Genomic DNA, 12,201 nt, shown 5'->3' on the forward strand with positions numbered 1-12,201 from the left:
GGATCCACAGTCGCCACGAGACGAAGTGAAAAGCAAGATTAAGCAATCGGTTGGACTTCCGGTTCCGGTTTTGGAGCGATGAGAGGTCTCCTTCGGGGCTCCCTGCTGACGTTCTCAAAGTTAAGTTTCCGGTCGTTATTTGTCCCATTTTAACTGTTTAATTTTCTCACCTATATGTTACTGTGTGTTCCTAGTCCGGTTTTGTTTCAAAAATCGTGCTATTTTGTGAGTATTTTTGTCTACGTTCTTACCTGGTGTTTGAGGCCTAGGCCTTGGCCTAGGCATGAGGCCTACCGGTTCCACTCGGTGTTCGATTGTTTTTTTTTGTTTGTTTGTTTTTTCTCCCCATTACCTTCAATTTCTATCCTCCCCATTACCTTCAATTTTCATCCTCCCCACTTTCCAAACATCCCCCATTCTCCCAACTAATCTCTTTCTTATCTCAAAAAATAAAAAATAAAAATAAAAATAAAAAAATACCCAACAACAACAACACGCTCACCTTCTCCCGATTCTGCTTCTTCTTCTTCCTCTTAACTTCCTCCTCATCTTCTTCCTCGATTTTTTTTCTGCACTTCCATGACCAAATCTGTTGAACTCTCTCAAACATGAATATTAACAACAAAAACGATCTTATAATGCTTCATCTTCCTCTCTCACACATGTGGTACTCTTTACTGTTTCACAATGCACTACTCTTCTGCTATTTTAACAGACTGCTCTCATTTCGAGCTTTCCTTCATTCCTTGCCTAAAAAATCCAACTATTACAGCGCTTCTTCTCTCCATTCTCTGAATTCTCCTTCATTGCATCCATCAAGAATTGTGTTCAATTGCATCTCTGACCTAAAACTTTTAAAAACCACAGTTTGCCATGGATGTTCGCTTTCCATCAACCATTGTTTTTTTCCAACTTCAGTGCCAACTCATCCCCCTCACCCCTCACTCTCACTCTCAAAGCAACCATCCCACTCTTCTCCCTCCAAGCCTCCCTCTCACCTCTCTCAAAAATTCCACCCTCACCTTTCTCCCGCCTTTCATCCCCCTCACTCATCCTTCCCAAAATTGCCCCCCCTCTCATCCACCAAGCTGCCTCACTCCACTGCCCTCTCACCTCCATCTCTTCACTCCACCTCCTCAAATCCTCAACTGCCTTCTTCCTTGTCTCTTGTCCCCCTCTCCCCCAGCACCACAGAGCCTTTTCTCCTCCTCATTCGGCCCCCTCCCCTTGCTCTTTCAACAACCCTCCTTACCTCCCCCCCTCATCCCTTGTCCTACTCTCCCCCTCCCCCTCCACCTCCTGCACCCAAAGTCTCCTCCCCTACCTCTTCATTAAAAGTGTGGACCTCAAATATCTGGGGCCTTCGCTCAAACCTTTCAGATCTTTCCATACAGGTTGCCACTGACAAACCAGACATTATCTGCCTAACAGAAACTTTCCTCTCCCAAGACGTGTCTGACTCCCAAGTATCTCTCCCCGGTTACTCCCTCTTACGGTATGACAGACCTGAGCCTCGTCCTGGTGGAGGTGTTGCTCTCTTCATCAAAGACTCTATTCCTCACTCTCCATGCACTGCTCTCACTCCCCCACACCCCCAGGAATACCTCTGGCTTCGGCTTCCCCTCCACTCCCACCTCATGTTTATATGTGTACTGTACCGTCCACCGAACAGTGATGACTCCATCTACACCTCACTATCCGAAAACATGGACCATCTTCTATCTTCTCATCCAAACTCTCTCTTCCTCTTATGTGGTGACTTCAATTGTCATCACGCCAGTTGGCTAGGTGTGGGTACCTCTCTCACCTGCCATGGCACCTCTGCAAAAGCTTTCTGTGACTCATTGGGACTGACTCAATCGGTCAACTTCCCGACGCGGATCTCAACCAATGGTACTTCATCTCTTCTGGATCTGATTTTGACAAATTTCCCTGACAATATCTGCTGCTCCTCCTTCGCTCCAATCGGTTCTTCTGACCACGTCCTTGTCAAAGTGGACATCTCTCTGGCTGTTATCAGAGAACCACCTCACCGCCGTCGAGTCTGGCATTTCACTCAAGCCGACTGGCAGGGTCTCCGAGCAGCCATCAAACTGACAGACTGGTCTCCTATCACTACTTTCTCAAACATCAGCTCATCCTGGGAATTCTTTCAAAGAAACTTGCTCTCCCTCATGCACAGATTTATCCCCTCTCGTGTTCAGTTGTCCTACCTTTCCTCCCGCCCTTGGTTTACTGAAGCTTGTGGCGAGGCAGTTGTCCTGAAACAACTTGCCTTTGCCTCATGGAAAGCAAACCCAACTGAGGGCAATCTCAGTTCTTTCCACAAAGCTCGGAACAAGTGTGTATCTACCCTCAGGAGAGCCAGAAAACAACATCTTTCTCATCTCAAGTCTGAACTCTCAAACCTCTCTCCCTCCTCAAAATCCTGGTGGCATTTAATCAAATCTGTTTCTGGTGTGTGTTCCCCCTCCATCCCCTCCCTTACCTCAAATGGCCGCACTGCTGATTCCACACGTGAAAAAGCTGAATGTCTAAACTCGGTGTTTGCAGCTAAATCTTGTGTCCTAAACCCATCACTATCTCTACCCACTTTACCCAGTCGCACCCAACTGTCCCTGGACTCTGTATCCTTTTCTCCTGACAAGGTGGAGAGCTTGCTTTCAAACCTCGAGTCAGATTCTGCAACCGGTCCAGATGGCATCAGCCCACGTGTCCTCAAAGCCTGCTCTTCTGCTCTTGCTCACCCTCTCTCTGTTCTATTCACCCTCTCATTTGCCCAAGGTCATCTGCCATCTGCTTGTAAATCTGCTAACATCACTGCCCTGCATAAAAAAGGTGCAAAAACAGATCCCTGTAACTACAGACCAATCAGCCTTCTCCCAATCATCAGCATGGTTATGGAATCCATCATCGCTTCAGACATGAAATCCTTCCTCTTCTCCAATGGCTTGATTTCCAATCATCAATTTGGTTTCAGACCAGGTCACTCTACCCTGGATATGCTGCTTCTGCTCTCCCATTAATGGATGGAGGTCCTCAATGCCAGACAGGAAATCCGAGCCGTATCCCTGGACATATCACGTGCTTTTGACACAGTCTGGCACCCTGCCCTACTCACCAAACTCTCTTCCCATGGTATTCAAGGGCATCTCCACTCATGGCTCGCAGACTTCCTCTCCTGTCGCAGTCAACGTGTGGCCCTAAATGGAGTTCTTTCATCCCCTCTTCCTGTGCAGGCTGGAGTTCCTCAAGGTAGCGTTCTGGGCCCTGTTCTTTTTCTGGTTTTCATCAATGATCTCTCGGACTCTCTGGAAAATCCTCTATTTCTCTTTGCCGACGACTCCACCCTCTGCCGTACCATCTGTCATCCCTCAGACCGGCAAGCAACAGCTTCTTCGCTCACTGCAGATCTGGATAAAATCACAAACTGGTCCAACACATGGAACATGTCTTTCAATCCGGACAAATCTCAGACTCTCATTATGTCTCTTCGAAAGGACCGTTTAGAAAACCCCCCCATTCACTTTCTCAACAATCCTCTGGAAGAAGTCTTTTCTTTCAAGCTTCTGGGTCTCACTATCTGCCATGACCTTTCCTGGGAAAGTCACATTTCCAACCTCGCCTCAAAAGCCAGTCGCCGACTGGGAATCCTCCGTCGTGCAAAGTCCTTCCTCGGCCCTCTTGAGCTCCTGACCACTTACAAAGCTTTTGTCCGTAGCCTGATGGAGTACTGCTCTCCCCTCTGGGCTGGTGCTCCTGCCTCCCACCTTTCTCGGCTTCACGCTGTCGAAACCAGGGCATTTAAGATCATCGGCATCTCCCGCAATGAAGCTGAGTCTTTGGGCCTCTCACTCAATCACCGCAGGTTGGTCGGTGGTCTTTCTGTCTTCTACCGACTCCTCTCCAGCCTTGCCCCCCCCCCTGTTCTCTCTGCGATTTGTCCCCACCACATTTCCACAGGGCGCTCAAGGTCCGCCAACAACCCCCTTCTGGTAAAACTACCAAAATCACGAATCACTGCTCATCTTCACTCTTTCATTCCTCTTTTTTCCTGCCTTTGGAATAAACTTCCTCACTCTATTCTTTCGCATTCTTCCCTCCAGGCTTTCAAAACAGCTGTTCACCACCACCTCTTATCTTCCCCCATCCAAATCCTCGATCTTTTCTACCCCCGATAATCCACCCAAGCCCACTTCCTTCAATTCTCCTGCTTTCCTTCCTGAAAGTCCCTGTAATGTCCATCTTCTCTTCGCCATGTTCCCCGTCCCATCCCCATCCCTCTCCCTTCCACAGTTCACCTAATGTGTCTGTTCCCCACTGTTTTGTCCCTTCCACTCCCGCCCCTCTTGTCTCATGCCCTCTTGCTGTGAGTTGTGTGTTAGCTCTCATACGAGCCTCGACCAAGGTATACAAAAAAAATAATAATCGGTTCACGTCTGTCTGCTTGTTTGTCCTGTCTAAAAACATCAGTTTATGATTGAGGAACACCTTAATTTCAATTGAATGTTCTATTTTGAACACGAATCGGAAAAGAAACCTGTTGTTTAACCGTGCTTTGGCTCTGAATTCATCCGATTGCACATGCGCCGAGGAGTGAGATCATTTTTTACTCTGTCTGTCTGTCTGGCAGTCAAACAAAATTGAAACTCATTCCAAACAGGAAACGTACTGTTTTAAGGATGTCATAAAGGACACAAACAACAGGGATGAATAACGAATATAACGTGTTAAATAAGGTGGTGTAAAAGGCACTGCGTCAATGGCGGTAAATTCCGGAATTGATGTTTTTATACAATCTTTATTTTATTTAAGTTGAGTGTATACTTGAACAATGTCGTACATAAATCGCCTTTTTAATTATTTTTTGTATGCCTTGTCAAGGCTCGTATGAGAGCTAATACACAACACACAGCAAGGCCTTCTTATTGCTTCCAAAAACCTCCAGTTTTGAAGTACAGTACTTGGACATGTTATATAAGGTGGCATATCAGACTACTTAAACAGCACTAAACTTGCAGAATTTTTTGATATGACCTTTAAAATCATTCATATATTTAAATTGAATAATATTTCTGAACACTGTGTGTGGTAAGGTGTTCAATGAGCTCTCCGCTTGTTACAGCTTTAAACATCAATCTTCTTGAAGGTTTACTGAAGTCTAAATAATCTGATCTTGATCTAGTCACCCATCTTGTTATCAAATATTCTGGTGACAGAGTAATTATTGGCGTCCTACTTGTTTTAATGAAAGACATGGATGTGTGAACGAAGTTCAGTGTGTAGGTTGGTGTGACTGTCATTATTTAGTCCTTAATGTCATCAAGATAAAGGAAATGATTTTTGATTTTCATGCTTAACAGGTGGCCATGACCCATAGTATGGAACAAACTTTTTACACTTTCATAAACAAAATGTGCATTTTAAAAAGTGTATGGGCCCTAAATGATGCACTTTGTACTGTTCAAAATGGTCTCTTAATCACAGACTGATCACTTTTGCTATCATGATGTAACCTTGTATTCTTGAATGTGTAACTTTTGTGTAGTTATGAAAAATGTTTCTCCTTTTTAATTATGTTTTATACTTTTGTACTAAAAGGACATAAAAATAAAAGTCAAAGTCAGTCTCTCTGTCTCTCAGTCTCTCAGTCTCTCAGTCTCTCAGTCTCTCTGTCTCTCTGTCTCTCTGTCTCTCTGTCTCTCTGTCTCTCTGTCTCTCTCCTCTCTCCCCCCTGCTGGCCGTTGGTACATTGTGTGTTCTGTCATGGCTGCTGCTTGCTTCATGTCGTGAGTACCTTTGATTATCCATGACCATAGTATGGAACAAGTTTCTGAGCGCAAGTATCTGGACACAGTGATCGATAACACATTGAAATTTAACAAGAACTCCCAAGTGTTGGTCGGTAAACAAAACCAAAGATTGTACTTGTTAAGGAAATTGAAAGTTTCATGTCGATAATCTTTAAGTTCTTTTCTCTCAGTCCTTGAGGCAAGGTTTTCTTACTTTCAATTTGATATGTGCAGTACATTTGATAATTTGTAAAAAGAGAATGTTAAGAAATTGGAAAGGCCCAGGAAGATTGCCCAGCATGTAATATGGACAAACCTTCCCTCAATTTGTCCCTTGGAAGAGAAACGCGCGGTGTTGAAGGTTCACAGTACCCATCGCACCGACTTCGTAATTGTTTGAGTTTTAATAATTCAGGCATTCACCTTCTTGCTCCATTCATCTTCGTGCTGTCGTTTATTGTTCACTAACAGGGGTACCTGGCGTTCCCCAGTGCTATTCTAATCCTGTTTGGCATGTTTGTTTGTTTTTTGTATACATTGTCGAGCCTCGTATGAGAGCAAACACACAATGCACAGTAAGGGGGCATGAGACAAGAGGAGCGGGAGAAGGAAGGAGAAAACAGTGGGGAACAGAGACATTAGGAGATCTGTGAGCCTGGTGTTGGCTTAGTGGTTAGGGTGGTGGCTTGGGATCCTTGGGTACTGAGTTCAAGCCCCGTTGAGCCGTTGAATTAATACACCAGGAGGTTGACTCAGCTTGTCATCCTTCCGAGGTCGGCAAAATAAATACCAGTACACTGGTAAGGGGGACACTGCATCAGCGGCATAGCCACGTCCCAACCAATGATGCCACCAGCAGCCACAGGCTGCACTCGACAGAGAGAGACAGAGAGACAGACAGAGACAGAGAGACAGAGAGACAGAGAGACAGAGAGACAGAGAGACAGAGAGACAGAGAGACAGAGAGACAGAGAGACAGAGAGACAGAGAGACAGAGAGACAGAGACAGAGACAGAGACAGAGACAGAGACAGAGACAGAGACAGAGACAGAGACAGAGACAGAGACAGAGACAGAGACAGAGACAGAGACAGACATGTGGTGTACAAGATGGAAACTACAGCGACTTTCAGGAAGAAAAGCAGGGAATTTGAAGGAGGTGGGTTTGGGGTGGATTAACGGGGGTAGAAAATATCGAGGATTTGGTTGGGGAACGATAAGAGGTGATGGTGAACAGCTTATTGAAGGCCTGGAGGGAAGAATGGGATTGAACAGAGTGAGGGAGTTTATTCCAAAGGTGGGGAAAAAGAGGAAATAAAGAGTGAAGGTGAGCAGTGATTCGTGATTTTGGTAGTTTTACCAGAAGGGGGTTGTTGGCAGGGGCAAGGAGGGTGGGGGGGGGGGTGGGGGGTGGGGTGAGACCGGAGAGGAGACGGTAGAAGACAGAAAGACCACCGACCTGTCTGCGGTGATTGAGTGAGAGGCCCAAAGACGCAGACTCACCGCGGGAGATCCCAATGATCCTAAATGCCTTGGTTTCCACAGCGTGAAGCCGAGAAAGGTGAGAGGCAGGAGCACCAGCCCAGAGGGGAGAGCAGTACTCCATCAGGCTGTGTACGAAAGCTTTGTATGTGATCAGGAGCTCAGGTTGGCCAAGGAAGGACTTTGCACGATGGAGGTGCCCAGTTGGCGACTGGCTTTGGAGGCCAGGTTGGAAATGTGGCTTTCCCAGGAAAGATCATGGCAGATAGTGAGACCCAGAAGCTTGAATGAAAGAACTTATTCCAGAGGGTTGTTGAGAAAGTAGATGGGGGGATTTTCAAAATGGTCCTTTCGGAGAGACCTTTCGGCATTTTCAATAAATCAATTTTTTTTTGTTGTTGTTAGGGCCCTAACTACCACTCCCCAACAATCACCGATGAACCTCAAAAAGTCTGATGAAGGTCCATTTGGCCATCTCTGAGAAAAATGGTGACACACTCAGACAGATGTCTTTCTTCTGGTATAGATAATTTGTACCAAAGGCAATTAATATGTTGAATGTTGATGCAAAAAGGATTTAATGCAATGCAAACACTGCCTTTTCATCATCATCATCATCATCATCATCATCATCATCATCATCATTGTCATCGTCATCGTCATTATCGTCTAGAATATAAATATATACAAGTCTGAAGACGACGATAGTTTACGAGCGGTATTTGACGATGTAGATTGTTTCAGAAGTCAAGGATGAGACAATGTGATAATGTTTGACCAAGTTATAAAAATGATCAACATGATGTGGTACGAGTGACAGGTTATTAGCTGCAAAATGTCGAAAACCCGGTTTCGTTCAACAACTTACAAAATTTGACCTTTGCATAACCTTTAAAGGTCACAAAACAATGTTGTGGACATGAAAATAAGGAAACAGGATACGTGCTATAGCTTATTGGAGTTAGTTCGTCGAAGAAAGTCGAAAACCCGGTTCGATTCCCACAACTTTGAAAATTTGACCTTTGTGACCTTTAAAGGTCAAAGGTCAAGGATGATGACCTTTGGTGCAAAACTTCCTCTGGAACATTCCAGGAACAATATAACGTCATATAAGCTGTATGGCATTTCGCACTCATCGGATTATCCACACATTGATGAAATCAGCGTAAAAACAAACTTGAAGGGGGCGCCATGGGCAAGGTGTTTGAGATAGAGCAAAATGATTTCAAGACTTTAGGTGGGGAATGACCTCAAGATTATGCATAAAAAATATTGTCATCCTAGCTCTCAAAGTTTGGGCGGTCATATGATTTTTATTTCAAAATTCGAAATTTTCTAAGTTCGTGACCTTGTGACCTTGACCTTGGGACGAAAATGAAAAATCGAGCTCCGTGGGGCTATGCAGGTGCGTGCCATTGGGCTAACCAAATACCAAAACCCCTGCCAGATTCGACAAAACCCCGAGGAGAAGATGCAAATTGAAATCGGCTACCCCCTAAAAACACGTTTTTTTGGGCGTGGCTCCGCCCATAATGGCGCACCAAGCCAATTTTCAGGAAAACACAACTCGATCATGATATAACCCTCCCACCAAATTTTATCAGGATAGGATCAAAACCCACGGAGCTATGCTCGGGACAGACAGACAGACAGACAGACAGACAGACACAGATCAATAACGAATATAGTGGTCACTTATTTTTTTTTCATGAAGATATTTTTCGTGAATATATATATATATATATATATATATATATATTTCTTCTTCTTCTTCTTCTTCTTCTTCTTCTTCTTCTTCTTCTTCTTCTTCTTCTTCTTCTTCTTTCGGCTGCTCCCGTTAGGGGTCGCCACAGCGGATCATCCCTATGATCCGCATTGTGATTTGGCACATATTTTACGCCGGATGCCCTTCCTGACACAACTCTGGTCGCCTCTTACGACACAGGGATATGGTACACCTATTTTAACCGGGGTATACACCGGCCCAGTATACTGGTACTCATTTCGCCGACCTCGGAAGGATGACAGGCTGAGTCAACCCCCTGGTGTATTAATTCAGTGGCCCAACGGGGCTTGAACTCAGGACCTTTTGGATCCCAAGCCGCTGCCCTTACCACTGCGCCAACACACCAGGCATATATATATATATATATATATATATATATATATATATATATATATATATATATATATATATATATATATATATATATATATATATATATATATATATATATATATATATATATATATATATATATATATATATATATATATATATATATATATATATATATATATATATATATATATATATATATATATATATATATATATATATATATATATATATATATATACATATATATATATATATACATATATATACATATATATATATATATATGCCTGGTGTGTTGGCGCAGTGGTAAGGGCAGCGGCTTGGGATCCAAAAGGTCCTGAGTTCAAGCCCCGTTGGGCCACTGAATTAATACACCAGGGGGTTGACTCAGCCTGTCATCCTTCCGAGGTCGGCGAAATGAGTACCAGTATACTGGGCCGGTGTATACCCCGGTTAAAATAGGTGTACCATATCCCTGTGTCGTAAGAGGCGACCAGGGTTGCGTCAGGAAGGGCATCCGGCGTAAAACATGTGCCAAATCACTACGCGGATCATATGGATGATCCGCTGTGGCGACCCCTTACGGGAGCAGCCGAAAGAAGAATAAATAATATATATATATATATATATATATGATCCAAAATAATTTTGAAAAACCGTTTAAATGGTTATATATGTTAAATGGTGACATTCTATCACAAGAAACCAGTCTGTTTAAATGAGGTTGACAGATCATGCCTCCACTCTTTCGAGTGTGTTTTACCAGAAAAATTTGAACAAATAGGTCATCGATTCAGGCAATGAATTGGGTGTACAAAGAATCGAAAGCACACGAGGATACTTTATGTCAACAATCCTGGAATTTCTGTCTTCCCCCACACCAATGCACCTTGGACTCAGGGCCGGATTTAGACATGTGGTGGCCCCTGGGCAGCCTTCAGTAGTGGAGGCCCACCCTACCTGAGAATACTAAAAAAGGTGACAAGACATATTTTCAGTCATCAATAAAGTATATTTTTCAAGAACAAAGAATCTGAATAAAAATGTACATCTGTCAACATCATGATCAATCTATTTACATGTAAGTATCTAGTTCCTATGTTTCAAGTATAAAGAATCTGAATAAGCAAGCAGGCACATCTTTAAACATTATGATCAAACTATAAGAATCTATGAAGTTGGAAGTTTCAAGTATAAAGAATTTGAATAGTGTAGTGAATATGGACAATAAATGATTCATTGAAATGAAAATAAAAGTTTAGTATATATATATATATATATATATATATATATATATATATATATATATATATATATGCAAGCAGGTCAATCCTGATCAATCATAGAATCTCCAATCTAGTACAGTACCTAATACGTATATTTACAGACCACTGATGAGACCACCAGACACTTTACGAGACTTGACCCTTGCAAAGTCTTGGATCAATTTGTCGAAGTCGATCTCTCTGAGAATGTCACATTCAATGCTCATCAACAGTCAAATATATTTTTCCTTACAACTTTTTTTTTTCATGAAATATGTGGAGGCTCCCTGGTTGTGGAGGCCCCTGAGCAACTACCCAGCTTGCCCATGCCTAAATCCGGCCCTGCCTGGACTGGCTGGATAGTTAATAGGGTAGTTGAGAGGAATGTGAACTCACCATTAAGCTGTTTAGTGTCGGTTTGAATCCTGACCCAGCTCTAAACGGATCCTTGTGATGACACAGGTCGTCGGTGGACGTAATGAAGACCCCACGGTGTCTTTCGCGAAGAGTAGGCCACTTATGGCCGACACCCTGAACAAATGACCAATTCCTGTCCAAGAACCTTCAGTCGAACGTCAGGCTTGGCCAACCGGTTCGTGAAAGACTTGGGCCAAAAAACCGATTCCCGACTGATCCCAAAAGAAGGTGGGAATAATTGGGGTTTGTTGAAGTACTACTACTACTACTACGAGCAGTCGTGCAAAGTCAACTTTTATTTATTTATAAAGAATTGAAATACATTTCCTGCTTTCGAGTGGAACATGGTCCATGGTACATGGTACATGGATTGAGAATTAATCATATTTGTCCTGGTTGCCTGGCAACGGGAGACATCTTGACAATCGGTTTTATCGTCCAGATGTGTTCAGTTAATCCTATTACAGAGACGGACAGGTGGATAGAAATTGGAGATTATTTCGCAGGAAAAGGAGGGCAAGAGGTGAGAGGGGGGGTTGTGGGGGAGGAGGGCGGAGGGCGTAGGGATGGATCGTGGGACCACGTGTCGTGTCCCGCCCAGCACGCACGGCGGACTACGCCGTGGATCCTTGTCGGTGTGTGTACAATCCTCCGTATCAAATCGGACGTGTCCGCCAAGGAGGCTCGGTCCCCGCACGCCTTCGGTTCGACATCAAAGGTTCGTGATCATCTGCGCTTCTCCAACCCCCCTGGTCCCGCACGTTCCCTGCGGTTGTGGTCGGTGACGGCTGTTGGGCGCGGCGCTCCGTGCCTGCTGTGCGCTGCTCCCGGGGCACGGTAAGCCGGCACCGACAGGTGCATCGACAGGTGCATCGGACGCGCTGTCCGGCAGGCAGACACGCACTGCGGCAACGTTTGTAAGGGGCAGTCTATGCACTCGGAGCGCAGCGCGGATCGACCAAAAACACCCGATCCGAAAGTCTCTGCTCGTTTATCGAAAATGGTGAAAACGATTCTCTTAGAATATTTCGCACATTTTACGTCATTTACAGTGATATAGCTTATGTATACGTTTATTAAATGACAACTGCACATTTAGCTGAATGTGTTAATCCTCAGCTCAT

General features: G+C 44.1%; 1 protein-coding gene across 7 annotated transcripts in view; it reads left to right on the forward strand.

Annotated features, from left to right (window-relative positions):
- The window catches only part of LOC147011722 (mechanosensitive cation channel TMEM63B-like), a 192,780-nt gene that overhangs the window by 61,967 nt on the left and 118,612 nt on the right, over nucleotides 1-12,201 (forward strand). Inside the window, exon 1 of one of the 7 annotated variants that reach the window (XM_085856925.1) lies at nucleotides 5,668-5,789. The exons of 3 other annotated variants lie outside the window; for them this stretch is intronic. Coding sequence is in view for 1 of the 4 variants with exons in the window: in XM_085856927.1 (XP_085713053.1) it covers nucleotides 12,009-12,080 (72 nt within the window). In the remaining 3 variants the exon portion in view is untranslated. Of the gene's footprint in view, nucleotides 1-5,667; nucleotides 5,790-11,640; nucleotides 12,081-12,201 lie in introns of those variants that run through there. 3 more of the 7 variants (XM_085856927.1, XM_085856928.1, XM_085856929.1) reach the window with 3 other exon arrangements.

Source organism: Eptatretus burgeri, chromosome 15, assembly GCF_056783735.1.
Source record: "Eptatretus burgeri isolate ZD-2024b chromosome 15, Ebu_testis_v1, whole genome shotgun sequence".
NCBI lineage: Eukaryota > Metazoa > Chordata > Myxini > Myxiniformes > Myxinidae > Eptatretus > Eptatretus burgeri.